The 14,274-nt window shown below is 53.3% G+C and overlaps 5 protein-coding genes across 5 annotated transcripts; 4 read left to right on the top strand and 1 right to left on the bottom strand.

The window, feature by feature from the left end:
- Positions 1–1,493: 1,493 nt before the first annotated feature.
- On the bottom strand, positions 1,494–1,918 carry CLAFUR5_05345 (Ecp49-1; the record flags this gene model as incomplete). The annotated part of the gene is made up of 3 exons (XM_047904493.1): positions 1,494–1,562; positions 1,620–1,699; positions 1,753–1,918. 3 exons carry the CDS (start codon positions 1,916–1,918, stop codon positions 1,494–1,496), a joined length of 315 nt encoding a protein of 104 aa, XP_047761195.1.
- Positions 1,919–6,609: 4,691 nt separating this feature from the next.
- CLAFUR5_05346 (uncharacterized protein) lies at positions 6,610–7,781 on the top strand (the record flags this gene model as incomplete). The annotated part of the gene is made up of 2 exons (XM_047904494.1): positions 6,610–7,421; positions 7,463–7,781. The coding sequence occupies 2 exons, from the start codon at positions 6,610–6,612 to the stop codon at positions 7,779–7,781; spliced, it is 1,131 nt and encodes a 376-aa protein (XP_047761192.1).
- Positions 7,782–8,765, top strand: CLAFUR5_05347 (uncharacterized protein; the record flags this gene model as incomplete). The annotated part of the gene is made up of 2 exons (XM_047904495.1): positions 7,782–8,247; positions 8,275–8,765. 2 exons carry the CDS (start codon positions 7,782–7,784, stop codon positions 8,763–8,765), a joined length of 957 nt encoding a protein of 318 aa, XP_047761193.1.
- A 1,048-nt stretch (positions 8,766–9,813) lies between these two features.
- Positions 9,814–10,491, top strand: CLAFUR5_20299 (uncharacterized protein; the record flags this gene model as incomplete). Its single annotated transcript, XM_059463135.1, has 2 exons — positions 9,814–9,876; positions 9,958–10,491. The coding sequence occupies 2 exons, from the start codon at positions 9,814–9,816 to the stop codon at positions 10,489–10,491; spliced, it is 597 nt and encodes a 198-aa protein (XP_059318988.1).
- A 1,856-nt stretch (positions 10,492–12,347) lies between these two features.
- CLAFUR5_05348 (uncharacterized protein) lies at positions 12,348–14,217 on the top strand (the record flags this gene model as incomplete). The annotated part of the gene is made up of 5 exons (XM_047904496.1): positions 12,348–12,615; positions 12,667–12,968; positions 13,029–13,159; positions 13,291–13,817; positions 13,871–14,217. 5 exons carry the CDS (start codon positions 12,348–12,350, stop codon positions 14,215–14,217), a joined length of 1,575 nt encoding a protein of 524 aa, XP_047761186.1.
- Positions 14,218–14,274: the final 57 nt, after the last annotated feature.

Below are 14,274 nucleotides of genomic sequence, written 5' to 3' on the forward strand. Positions count from 1 at the left end.
AAAGATGGACGTTAGTGCAAAATATAAAGTCCAGCTTCGAAGTTTTGGCGGTCTAGGATTCATGTGCGTGGTCCGTGCTCGCTTTCGACGAGCGTGAAGTGTCGCTAAGCCAAGCTTTAGCCTCCATTCACAGCCACTCCTGCAGATGGAAATGAAGGATATACACCTCAAAGCTGCCTAGCTTCTGCGCGTATCCACTTTAGCTGCCAGCGAATTTGCGACTTCTGATCTGAGTGACACGAATGACCATAGTGTGCTTACTCATTTCACTCCTACCAGACTTCGCTAGGCACTGAGGCAGTGGTGCGTTAGGATGCTGAGGAGTGTAAACTTTTGCCTTGACTCCCGACGGCATGGTGTTGATGTACTCGTCGTGCTCTTCCTCTAGCAACTCGTTTGAGCCCGTGTCAGCCGTAGGTATACACTGCAACCTTCTTAACAATGTTTGCATGTCGCTCAACTCGATTTAGAAGTGGGCAGCATCGTGGAACCACTTGCCGTCGTTGTCGCAGAAAGATTCAACATCGCCAGCCTTGACTTTACCGTTATTGCTGAGTAGGTAGATGGAGATTTGCCACCACGTCCTGGAGACGACGCCAGCTTATAGAAGCATGACACGCCAGGCTCTCCCCTTTCATAGGACAGATATCTGGTTGTATACATGCGAAGGAGGTATGTACTGGTATATACTGATATACGTAAGAGGACAACTACATCCACCACAACTTCGCATACTTGACTCTTATGATATACATATATACAGCAACAGCTCCTTATTGTTGTCGAGACATAAGTGCAGCGTACACATCGTACAGCAGACAGTTCTCACACCTGCAGACAAAGCCGGGAAGATTGAACAAAGCGACTAGGACAAAGGGTCTGACAAAGATGTGATGCTTCGACAAGGACGGGGTTCCTAGACAAAGACGGGATGTCTTACCAGGGACGGGCTGCTTCGGATAGCATTGCCGAAAAAACGTCGAAGGCTTCTGCAGGGTAGTCCAAGCGGGATCGGCTTTTGTCGCTTGGCTTGAGATTGCTAGGTGCAAGGACCTTTCAGGCTTGCAGAGGCAGTCATACCTATGCTCGATGTGGCCAAATTGTGGATTTAGTGTGCTGTGACGTGCACGAAGCTGCAGCCCAGCCCTGCGCTGATCGTGCTCCGATAGAGAACATGCAGCCTAGTGATGATCTGCAAGGCTCTGCTGCTGCTGCTGCTGCTGACTTTATTAAGCAATGCGATCTCTAGAACCTCATCTCATCACCCACGGACGATGCGGGGAGTCATGCGAAACAATATCTTCGCAACGCATGGAGTGAACTAACGAGAGTGAAACGTGTCGCGTAAAGCCCCAAAAGTCTCCATTATGCATATCTCATCTACATCGTAAGGAACGTCCTATCGTTCGTCTCTGTCTTCATCATCGTCTCCATGAACCTTTTCAATCTGTCGCTAAGAGCTGCAGTCTTCTCGATGCATCGACCGTAGCAATCTATGACAAGATACCGACGGTGACTGGGATGTTGAGCTGGTTGTTGTTCAAGATGTTGCAGACGAAGAGCTGAAAAACTTCCGTCAGCATAGCGACACATTCCATCAGCGCTTATCAGGTACTCACGTTAGCCAACAGACTACCCTGGTTGTTCTTCGAGCAAGAGTTGTACTCCTGTGGCTTGTCCGATGGGCACTCTTGGCCCTCTTATTAAACGTCAGTACATCGCGCATCTTCTGGGTGTGGTTGATCATCTTACGATCGCATGGAGAGCATTGGGAGTAGCTGTTCTTCTTGCAGCAGACCTTATAGCCGCCGTTGCGCTGGACGAGGGCCTCCTCGATGGCCTCTGGGTCGGCGATTGGGTTTGGTGCAGCGACGGCAAGAGCGCTGAGGCCGAGGAGTGCGATGATGGAGAATTGCATGTTTGCTGATGTGGTAGAGTTGGTGGATGTGGAGGTGATGAAAGTTGATTGAGATGTTGCGTTGTAGGTGCGGGTGGATGAGATGGTGTTGCTGATGGGGATGATGTCGATATTTCGGAGGGCTCCGAGGCTATCTTTATAGGATGTGCTGCTGCTGTGGCAGCGTTACAGCGGACTTTGATGATGCTTTGGCGTCGTGGCATATCGATCCTACGAAAACAGGACCGTCGATCAGTGGATTCAATATTGGTATCTGCGGGTGAAGACCCTGTCAGAGTCCAGCCGATTGATCGCCAGACGGGACGAGTCGTTGCCGTCCGATGGACGTCTTGCCGCAGTATCAAGGCTCCGCGGAGGACGAGCATATCGATGAGCGGATCTCGGCACCTCATCTTGTTCTGACGAGACTTCATGGCAAGGTAGGGCAGACTTCGAGTGGTTCGTGCTCGGTTGTAAGATCAACATCTTAGAGCGTGGTCGGACTTAGCCGTGTCCCATCAGCCATGGCTAGATCATGTCCATGCAATACGTCCGTCAGTATGCAGTCGCAGATGCGGTGCAGGGACATGCTCATGTTTTCTCCCGCTGTGCATTAGAGGTATGTTCAAAGCTGCAGGACCAAGAATGGTAATGATCTGAAGAGCCAAACCCTGCGCTGAAAAGATGGAGGACTAGAAGCTAGACCTGAACATACCTGGTAAGCTGGCCCTCATCTCAGCATCTCAAGGGATCAGCCAATAGAGGTTGCTGGGAAGATTACGTATAAATCGGAAGGTGGTTCAAGCGTCTGAGCGCGATCTGGTGAGTAGATTCTGCAGCTTCGACTATTCCGAGCATTGCCTATCGCAGCGGGATGCAACCGGCCTCATGCACCCGCATCGCTGCAGTGCATTTCATGTCGAGGTACGATTGATTCGATAAGTCTCCGGCGAAAGCGAAGATGCGCTCGCACTGGCATGGTATGCATGGCCTTGGGCGTCTGAAGATCGCGAGATGTTCCCTGCTTCAAGACATTGGCATCTGAAACAGCCGTAGGTGCTGTGCCGTTTTGGTGGGCCTCTTGCATGCCAGGACCTTGGCGTCGCTTTTGCTGATGATCTTGCCTTACAAGACTGATCGTTTGACACTGCAGAGCGACCGCACTTGTCGCAGAGCTGACTGCATGCCTGAAGTCATGTTGCTGTGCACTGCAAGCCGCAGGAGTAGCACGTCCCGTCAGAATAAGCTTCGCGGTAAGGTTCACACGTGGCTGCCGTCCGCCATGGATGTGCCCTGGTCGCAGGCAACGCATACGGCTGTGATGATCGTGTGGCTGCCGATGGCCAGATGATCGTTGCACAATTGCTCCACAAGGTCAGGATGCTGAAGAATGCACGGTGCTGGATGCTGACGTGCAGCCGTGACTGATGGCTGGCAGCGAGCGTGATTGGCCGGGGAAGACTTCCTCTGCCGGACTCCGCGCTGCAGTCTCACCACTGCCCGTCTTGGCCCTCATCTTGCTTGTTCCGTACGTGACCTGGTCGACAACGTCGTGCGTGGCATCCATGCATTGGATGGTGTCTCGACGGGTCTGGGGATTCGCGGGCGCCGGCTGACGAGATGGTGGCTGGTGCATGACTTGCGCAAGTGGTACCTTCTTGATACTGCAGAATGAGCTAGACGATGGGAAGGTCAGCATTTGTCGCACGGCGGAAGATCGCAGGTAGACTGAGTACCAGGCGATCAACTTTTCGGTGTGACGCGTGATGTGTGCTGAATTGGCACACCAAACAATGCAGGCCGAGAAGTACGGCTTCGCGGGACTGCTGGCTGGGGTCTCCAGCAGTGTGATTCGCACGACGCTGGCCAAGATCCCGGCGGCCCCGGCACCAGCGCTCATACTCTTGGTCGTTACTGAAAGCCTACCTGCTGCAGGTCGCATACGTAGGCCGAGTGCTGTTGGGTTCGCAGTTGCTTGAGAAACAGAACACGCTTTGTAATGGAGCGTCCCGAGCCTTCGAAAATGCCGCATGCTGGGTGTCTGGTAGTCTGGTTCCGTTGCCAGACCATGGCACAAAGCCTGTGCGCTTGTACAGAATCGAGAACTTCAAAAGCACAGCTGATGTCCGACTTACGGATGGGACCGGACGTCCCTACCTTGATCGCACGTCGCATGCACTTAGCAAGTCGACATGACCGGATTCCTCTCACCTCGTCCGGGATGTTCGGCTAGTAGGTCGTCGTCGTCAGTGGCGAAGCTCTGCACATTCAACTATAGACCCAGTCATTTGCCCTGTCGTCACGGCCACTCTCGTTGCAGACGGTAGCTGGCGAGCTTGAAACAAGACCTCCCGCAAAAGTGTATTACTGAAGAAGCGAAGAATCTGCCACACGCATGGCGACAGAAGAAACGAGCATTTACCTCTCCGATCTGCGCATGTAACGCTGGTATTGGGCCGCCAGACGGACTACACCTCACCTCATCATGGTGTGCGATTTGGATGTAGGCACCAAGAGAAGCCGACTGTGCAATGAAGGCCTCGTCCATGTCCAGATCGTTAACTAATGCTGATGAAGCAGCCAGTCCGACTATTGGCAGGATCGGGTGTGCATTCTGTGATGAGCGGGTTGCACCTTGTCAGCCACTGCGATCCGCGTGGCACGTGGTCAACAATTTTCCGGCCTTCGGGTAGAGTTGTAGCCGGCAGAACTACATCGGGCTTTTTCTGAGACGCGACTGTAGATGTGCCGCCGGTCAAGGCTGATCTGCTGTGTGCTGTCTCCTCTTGCCAGCCTCGCTGCCACTGTTAGGCCGTAGCTCTTATACCGCGCTGGGAGGGATCGACGCAGCTCGCAACGGTGATGAGCGCCATATCGCAGGTTCAGATGTTTCGTGGGTGGTCGTGATTCTCGCAGTGCAATGGATCGCCTGCTGGAGGTGTCAATGCTGGACTTGTCAAGCCGCAGGTACGGCTGGCGTTCTCGAAGGGTCTACACGTGGCTGTGGCCGTATGTGGGAGACTCGCAAGCATTATATCAGTGATCATGACCTTGATCCCAACCCGGAATGGTTTGTGATCGGAAGGGAAGATTGTCCTTCCTTACTAGATGATCGCCGAGGCAAGACCGACCCATTTCCCCGCATCCCCCTGGGTTCTCCTCCTCGGACAATGTTCGCCATCTTGACAACAAGCACTGCAATGCTTTCATCAATGATGTTGCGCGTGCTCAGGACCATTGCAATGGTCCCTAGGTCCGCTCGTTCGCGGAGTCAAGCGCCGTATGAGGCCATCAGCGGCGCTGACCCGTCCCAAGGCCACATTGCTCAACAGCCAGCACATCGGCGCCATCGTAAGCCTGCCTGCCGACTCTCAGAGGCACACTGACATGTAGGTGGCTTAGTATCGATGCCTGGGACTAATCTTGCAGGTCTTACCGAACACCAACGATCATACACATCGAGCTCGTCGACGACCGATGGCCAGACTTCCACAATACAGGCACTGTCACGCGCCGAGGCACCAAGAGACGGCGATATGGTCAGGCACGAAATGTCCTAGGACGATGTGAAGCCGAACGCCATCGGAATGGCACTCTCTTGGGCTATATCCAGCGGCTACTGCTGCCGCCATGGCTATCGGTCCCGAAAGAGCAGAGGTTTCCGATGCGGCCTAAGCAGATACCAGAAAATGGCGAGTCTGTTCAGATTTCACCTGGCCGAACGAGCTGTTTCTTGGTGCATAAGTGCTGGCTGCTTGATACAAGATGCATGGACTGGCGAGCACGGCTATATCGACGTGTTCGGGGCAGAACTGCAGCGATTTTGGCGGACCATATCTATTGCTACGATCGATACGGCAGAAACGAAGAAGTGAAGACTACATGGACGTCCACTGCTTTGCAGGCACTGTGCTTGATGAGTAATCTGCTGTGTGGTCAGGCGAGAAGATCGTATAACTGTCTGCCTTTGCACAGAGATGTGGTCTGCTATGCTGGAGATCGAAGCATGGCAGGGACTTGAGCTTCGCAAGCTACCGAGGTTCCATGTCGTCCCGACTCCGGTCAAAGTTATCCAGGATATGAAGAAAGTCGCAGCCTGGTCCAGTGTCGGCAGCGGCGAGTTTAGGAACGCCGTATTTCGACATGCTCAGGGCACTTCGGAGGCTCCTTCGAGTGAGTCTCGCTGGAGGCAGAACCGGTGCACTTCCAGTCCTTGACGAAGAAGATCCGCCATGATGCTGGACTGGCTGTGGCGTCAAAATATTGCCACCTACGCACCAATTAGTTTGCGGCCGGCACATTAAACAACATCATAACTGGCAGCGTTGTTAAGCAATATGCAGCAAACAGCGAGCCGCATTTCATAACCACGATGGAGGCCGGATTGAACCGTGGTGCAAGGTCGACTACCTCGTCTCAACAATAACTCCAAACACAGTATACGCAACATACCTACACGACATATATACACGTGGCCGGAGTCGCAGATGTTCATTATGGACTACTTCACTTCACGGCGGCAAAGCCAGGATCGGCCCGATGTGGGTCCGGCTCACATAAATATGCTCTTTCGAAGACCCATCTCGAGACACTCGCGACAGCATCCTTCGCACTCCTGCACGAGATACTAGCAGCATCTTAATACGCACTCCGGCACGCATCTTGTTTAATACCGCACTCTGGCACACACTCTGTCTAACATAGTCTTCGTCATGGCAGACTCGACATTCTCCAGCCGCTATCGCAAGTACAAGCAAGACACTCATAGACTCATCCGATGGCTTTACTCGATAGGTCGCACCTTCGTCCAGCCTCTTGGGACGACTTTGTCAGTTAAGGATCTTCTTACTTTGGCCCACTGTATCTGCAGCGCCGTGCCCATCATCGACATCCCCCTGGAGATCGAATATGCAGTCCGCGATGCGATTGCAGGTCGAGTTGAAGCATCTCGTTCTTACGCCAGCTTGCTGCAGTCTTGCCAGGCGTCGACCCTCCTGGCCGAGCAGAATGCGCGGCATGAGCACTTCATCAGGGTGTTGCGACAAATACTGCAGTTTATCCAGGAGGCACGATCGCGCCTAAAGATCGAGTGCAATGCACGCAAGATTGATGACAAAGGCAAATATGTAGATCCCAGAGCAGCAGCCGATATTCTACGCTCTCTTGATCTCGAAGCAGGCCGATCAGAAGAATGCGACGATGGCGGACTGCCTGATTATGATGACCGGGACCTCAAACTCGATCGCGATGATGGCGACTTTCTCTTCGAGCTGTGGACCTTCCTACAGGACCAGCGAGATCTGCGCGAGCATGTTCGCAAAGTCTGGGACCGCTATCACAAATGTAATATCACCTTTGCTGTGGCCACCAGAGTGACTGAGTCCGCCTTTGGCATCATTCGAGAAATGTGCGATGCCTTCACGCTGAGCAGCTATGAGCAGCTCACGGCGTGTCTGGGCTTGGCACTGTTCAGCTCGAGCACCGGGCCGATGTTCTTCACGTTGGCGACTGATGCGACTGGGAGGTATACACATGACGATATCACCGATCTGCTTTGCCTGCCAGCCGCTGCAACTCTATTTGGACACAAAGCTGGCAGGCATCGTTCTCGGAGCACCCATTCGCCCAGGCGCTCGACGCTGTCGCTGAGTCAGTGTCTGCTCTCGCGATCAAAGGCAGTCCAGGCGACGATGCTATCGACGGAGTCTTCCTGGACGAATTCACGCGGGCCCTTGTCGTCTTCAAGCAGAAGCAGATCATCCCAATGTCCGCGGCATTCCAGGCGCAGATCTACATGGATTTCTTCGAAGCTCTTGGAGGCGACGCTGGTCTGCCGCTCCTGGCTCCACGACGCACGCACGAAATCATGGACGAGAGCAGGTAGATGCTGCTCGATGAGGCATGCTCGCGTCTGTCTCTTGTCGGCACCGCGTTTCTCTACCAAGCTGCGCCACACACCGGCCCTACGGACTATGTTTGGGGTGACATGGACTTCGTAGAAGAGCAGCAGGAGCTGAAGTGCCGCTTCATGCACGATGCCGCGACCCTGAAGCAGTGTAGCAGCCACTACTTCGATACGTTCTGTGGGAGCGCCACGACAGCGAAGAAAGCCCTCAAGCAGCTGAAGCCAGCCTCACCTGTTGTGCTGGCGCTCACGACAGCCGCAGCCGGAAAGCATCCAGCAGAATCGGTAGAGTCTCAGCTTCGCCGCGTGGCCTCCCTGATACCACAGAACTCTAAGCCTCTGGCAGAAGCCTCTGCCATGGATCTGCTATTGGCTCTCGAAGAAGCTCTGGCCAGCGGAGAACCAGGCTACTACTTTGACTACATCGCTTTCTCGCACAAGTGCCGTCAACTTCAGGAGTAGGTCGCTAAAGACAACACCACTGCAATCTTACGCTTGACGAAAAACAAGCAACCGTCCGCGGCAAAGCTGCCGCATATCGTTCTAGAGCAAGCTGCGAAGGCGAAGCCGGGGAACATCCGCTGGACGGTGCTTGCGAAGCTGGGGCACAGTCTTGATACACTGCGCAAGACAGGCAACTTCTCGAATGAGTTGGAGAATGCTGCGTGGAGCATGTCAAGTGGTGGACTTCCAGAGGCGAGCAAGCCTTACAAGCGGTATCCCAGAAATGTGCCCAGAGTCGTCGCGAAGGATGAAGGTCATTATGCGGTGTTTTCGGAGGTCATGCAAGCGGTTGCGAAGCGTGCGGTGCAGTGGGCTGGTGATGGTATGGACACTGATGCTATTGTGCAAGAGAAGGCGAGATGGGTCACGGAGGAGTTGGAGCGGCGTGGCGTGGCGTTCAGGCTGGAGATTGGAGGGGAGGATGATGATGAGTATAGATTCGTTCGTGTTGAAGAGTGATGTAGGTCGTTGGTGCTGTTAGATCTTCGCTATATAGACAAGACCTAGCATCGTCGTCTTTTGCTTTCGTCAGAATGCCACACTGTGGCAGACCTTCTTGTCGATGTTTCCTTCCTTACCTCACTACTTGCTTCGGCGTGGTGGCACAGAAGCGGTCATTCTCGTCAGTTTCTTGAGTGCATTGCTGTTGAGGGTGCTCACAGCAACTACTAAGGTCTTTCTGACCCGCATAGGTTGCCTGTATTCCCAAACATGAGCGCCATGTATATTCATAACGTCGTTGAAGTATGGCTAGCGAGTATTGATCCCTAGAACGACCGGATCGTGATGTCGTCGTCGTCCCATGACTTTTCTTAGCACGCTACCTCAACACTAACCTCACGCGTCAATCTTATCAAAATCCGGCTATGATTGGTACATTGAGCTTCTGAGTCTCCATATAAACACAGGATCTACACCAGCATCACACACGCTCAAGCATGTCATATCCTGATCGTCACATATCTGTGCCCTGTGTGCGGGTACTGACTTGGCCGATCACGTGTTCTGGCGTTCGTGTAAGATCGGCGTCGAGGACGAACGCGCACGTGTCTTCTCCGCGTTGCCTGCTCCTGATCATCGACATTGACATCGACATCCCAACGATAAAGCCGTCAATGAACACCACACGAAGCCCAAAGTTGAGGCAATCATCGTGTAGACTACTCATTGCAGTGTAATACTGCCGGACCCCGCCACCGTACGCTCAGCCGATGTTCCAAATCACCCTACACCGCGCGCCATCCGACTTCCCCAAAGAGGACTTGATATGCTGTCGTCAAAGGCGGAAATACCAAGGCTCAAGGCCTAGAGGCAAGCAAAACGGAAGGCGAAGAAGGCGAAGAAGGCATTGAAATGGCAGCAAGATCAGCTTTCCATATCGGGTCCAGCATGACAGAGGACAATACCGCGAGAGGACCCGAACGGCGACGCAATCGAGCAACCCTTTGCTGTCAGCGTCTATATCGACGCATACCGTGACGACTGGACACAGCGACAGGACAGTATCATGAAACGCCTCATGAGCCAACGCAGCTCATGCTGGTCTTTCATCACGACAAGGACCGATCTGGTCAATCGTGCTTTCGAGGAACTGCCACTTGACTCTACGCTGTGCAGATACATGATCATTGAGATGACGCACTGCTGGTAGCCAGACTTTGACAAGATCCCTCAGAATCAGGAGGACTATCACCCGGACTTCTTGGCTGCTTTGCCCAACATTTGGCCATCGAAAGAGCCGTTCTACTACACCGACGTCTGTGATGTGCATGCGCATACGCTTCAGTCCGAGAAGCTGGACTGTATCCGGTCTCGCGATACACAAGTTCTGCAGAGGAAGCTTCGGGCCAGCGTTGACGGTGTTCAAACCTTCGACAATCGTGCTCCACCTTCTGTGGTGAAGGAGCGCAAAGCGGCTAGAAAGCGAATTTTACCATCTCCGGACGTCTTTGCCCAGAAGCCGAACAAGAGGAAGCCAGGCTTGGTTGCCGAGCCACCAATTCCGACGTGGAAGAAGCGGCTGTACGATGAGTTTGCTTGGTCAATGGAAGAGAGCGATTCCAATTGGGAAGAGTACAATCGCTATCGATTTGGCGAGGACTGGGAGAAAGATGACCAAGACTCGCTTCAAGAGGTCTTCTTCCACAATCCTGGAGGTGGCTACTCCAATCTGATGGGATTTTGAACATAACCGGACCACCGAGTGGCCCAACAGGAACTGACAGAACTATGTTCTTCGGGTATTGATAATGTTTCAGGAATATGGCAGACGTCTTGCGCCCGATGGGATCTTGCCGGGAATGGCGACATATATCCCAGTCAGTCCGTGACGTGGCTTAGGCTTACCTGCATCCTCAACATGAAGCAGCTTCCTGCTATCACTGGACAGCAAATGCATGTCCGCAACGCCCATCCGGGCCTGGCACCGCACGTTCGCAGCTCATGTGGGTGAGCTTGTGAAGCTCGTTGGTCTCTACGTTGAGAAACTCAACTTCCAGCCCATAAATCCACGGTTTCAGGTCACATGAGCCTAGCCTGGGCTTGAAACCTTCATGCGCACGACAATGCTCAGCAAGCATTCCTTTGAAGGTCACAGCGTTTACATCGCACGTTCACACCATATGCGGCTCAACTTGAAGCAATGCGGAAACACTCCACCACTCTGATGCACGAGCCCATCATCGAGTTGTTTGCGGCGGAGTCTCGTGGTCGAGCGCTGCAAGAATTGGAAATCGTCAAAGGCCTCTGTGGCAGGCCTCAGCAGCGCGCATTTGGCACCGGCACTTATACTGGAGTCTTGGCTAGATTGAGGTCCTGCATGGTCATCAGCGTGCAGGGTAGCCCTGGCCTGTCAGCTGCCCACACGAGCAACCTTAAGTTGAGCTGTATTGATCCCTCCCCGGCAATGAGCATGTCGCGGACCGAACATTCGCATCTCTGGTGGACGACTGTATTGCTGGAAATACCTCGTCAAGACACGATCAGAAAATGTAAGGTCACTAGGCTGTCGATGCATGATTAAGCCATTGCTGACGTGGAGCCTTGCGATTCAGCACCTCACAACAGCGCTACATCTACGGAATCCTGCAGCGAAGTCAAAGTGTGTCACTTGGCATGCGACCCATTCCGAGTGGACAAGATGTGTACCCGATCTCATGCTGACGCCAACGTCAGATCTTTGCCATGCTTGATTGGCTGGAACGCGGTCGCTCATCTTTGAAACATGTGATAATTGTGATTATGGCTCAATCAGCCGACATCCGACACGAGGAACATTTGGCGGTCTTTCAGGGCTCAATGTACAGATGCATGGCATATCTCCGGCTCACGTGGCCGCAGAGACAAGTGCCAGGCTGCCAGCACAGTGCTGCACAGCAACTCTCCCTGATCAGTGATCACACCCGGTACTCGCCGCATTCGATGCGAAGCTCGAAAGCTTTTCCATTCTTGCGATGCTTCGACAAGGCTTTCGACGCGTCCGCTGACAGCCGGACCGCCTCTTCCCCAGGAACCCAACCAGGAACAACCACACTACCCATGCATCGATCCAGCATCAACCCAGCACCGGCAAGCACACCTTATGTCCAAGGCAAATACTTTTTGGCACGTAGAGCGAAGCTATGTAGGTAGCATGTACGGATTGGCTTGAACTCGTCAACTTCAGCATCAATTATCTGGATACAGGGACCTCGAAACAGGTCGCTTCTAAAGAGGACTGTAGATTGAATTTTCGAAAAGTTGAAGCTCTCACGGCTATATTAGATCTTGTTACCTCAGAACCTCAATGATTGCTGGGTATAGCCAATGTCGACCCACTCTACATGCTGAATAGCTTTGCTGCACATGTCAAATAGTATTTGCCCATGTCCAACATCTCGAGACTTTCGATCAACCTAGCACGGAAAAGCGGCGGCAATTCAGAGAACAGCGATGGGATCTGCTCACGCCTCGCATCGCCGGGCGAAGATGATCACGAGATGATCTGACACGTCTTCCGTTTCATCATCAATACATATACCCCATCATCTGCCACGCGCAAAGATGTCTTGGCAGCGTCACAAGAACTTGATAGCAGCCATGTCGGAGGACAGGATCAGAGTGCTGAACATTGAGAAGTTCGGCCCAGGGGCTGCGGCGAACGGAACGCTAAAGGGGAACATCGTTGAGTATGAGCATACTGGACTGGACGAGAGCAACAGACCGGAGTATCATGATCGAGAGACGAATAAGATTTTGCGGAAGGTGGATTGGAGGTTACCGCCGGTGTTGGCGGTGCTTTACCTGCTGAGCTTTCTGGATCGGTCGAACAGTAGGTGGCCACCTCAGACTGTTCCCAAGAACCAATACTGACATTACACAGTCGGCAATGCAAAGATCGCCGGCATGACTGAGACCCTCAACATGACCGGCCACCAATTCAACATCGCCCTCACCGTCTTCTTCTTCCCCTACGCACTCTTCATGCTGCCATCGAATATGGTCCTCAAAAAGCTCAAGGCCTCGACCTGGCTGGCGATACTCATGATACTGTGGGGCACAGTCATGACAATGCATGGGGTGGTGCAAACATATGGACAGCTCTGTGCTGTGAGAACGTTGCTCGGTCTGTGTGAGAGCGGCTTCACGCCGGCTGCGCAGTATTTGCTGAGTTGTTGGTATGCTGTAAGTCAATCCAAAGGAGCTGGCTGCCATTCTTGCGACCTGTGCTGACGAGAATGACAGCGCTTTGAGTTCCAGACGAGAGTTGCGCTGTTCTTCAGCGCGGCCACTCTTGCTGGCGCGTTTTCGGGAATCTTGGCGTATGCGATCCAGAAGATGGATGGTACTGCTGGGTATGAGGGATGGAGATGGATGTAAGTGCCCTTGTCCCACTTTCTCTGGACCATGACAGCATGAGCGACACGAAGAGTCCACGCTCGTCGTCATTTCCCCGAACCCTTTCGTCACCATCCTTCTCGAAATCTTGCCTGACATACCCCCACAGCTTCATCCTCGAAGGCATCGCCACCGTCGCAGTCGGTGCCTGCGTCAAATTCGTCCTCCCCGACGCCCCTCGCGAATGCACCTTCCTCACCGAGCGCGAGAAAACCATCATCGAACGCCGCATCCAAGAAGACGCCGGCACAAAAGAAGGCGAGAACGACCACAACGACAAACTCTCCTTCAAAGCCATCTGGAGCATCTTCTCCGACTGGAAGATCTGGCTGTGGGGAATCATCGTGTCTGGACAGACTATATCGTACTATGCGTTCAGCTTCTTTGCGCCGACGATTGTGAAGGAGCTGGGGTATAAGAGTTGGCAGGCGCAGCTGTTGATGGTGCCGATATATCTGTTGGCGTGTATTGCGACTGTCATTGTGGGGCTGACGGCGGATCGAAAGCAGACGAGATGGGTGTTTATTGTTGTACCGTATCTGGTGGCAGGCATTGCGTTTGTGGCACTTCTGTCGATTCCGCATCCGAAGTTGCCCGGTTTGACGTATGGCTTCTTGTTCTTGATTCCGCTCGGACGTGAGTATGATGATCACAGACCAAATTTACAGTTTGCTGACACTATCCCACAGTCTCGACCGGCATCGTCGGTGTCTTCTCCTGGGTCGCCAACAACCTCGCGCCCTCGTGGCGGAAAGCAATGGGCATTGCCTGGGTCTGCTGTCTCGCCAACTTGGGCGGCTCTATCGGTTCGAACATCTACATTCAACAGCAAGCACCACGGTACTGGCTCGGCTTTGGCTTTAGCTTGGGTGTACTGGCGGCTGCGGTCGCTGCAGCGTTTACGCTCAGGGTAGGCCTAGTCAGGATCAATGCCAAGAGGGACCAGATGAATGTCGAGGATATTCAGGCGATGTATTCGGAAGAGCAGTTGCGGGCGATGGGAGATGCGAGTCCGTTGTATCGGTATGTTGTGTAGTACTGCAGCGGACATGGGATGAGGGTGGTGCATGATTGGGTATGGTAGCATGAGGTA

The sequence above is a fragment of the Fulvia fulva genome, chromosome 4 (genome assembly GCF_020509005.1).
Source record: "Fulvia fulva chromosome 4, complete sequence".
Taxonomy (NCBI): Eukaryota; Fungi; Ascomycota; class Dothideomycetes; order Mycosphaerellales; family Mycosphaerellaceae; genus Fulvia; species Fulvia fulva.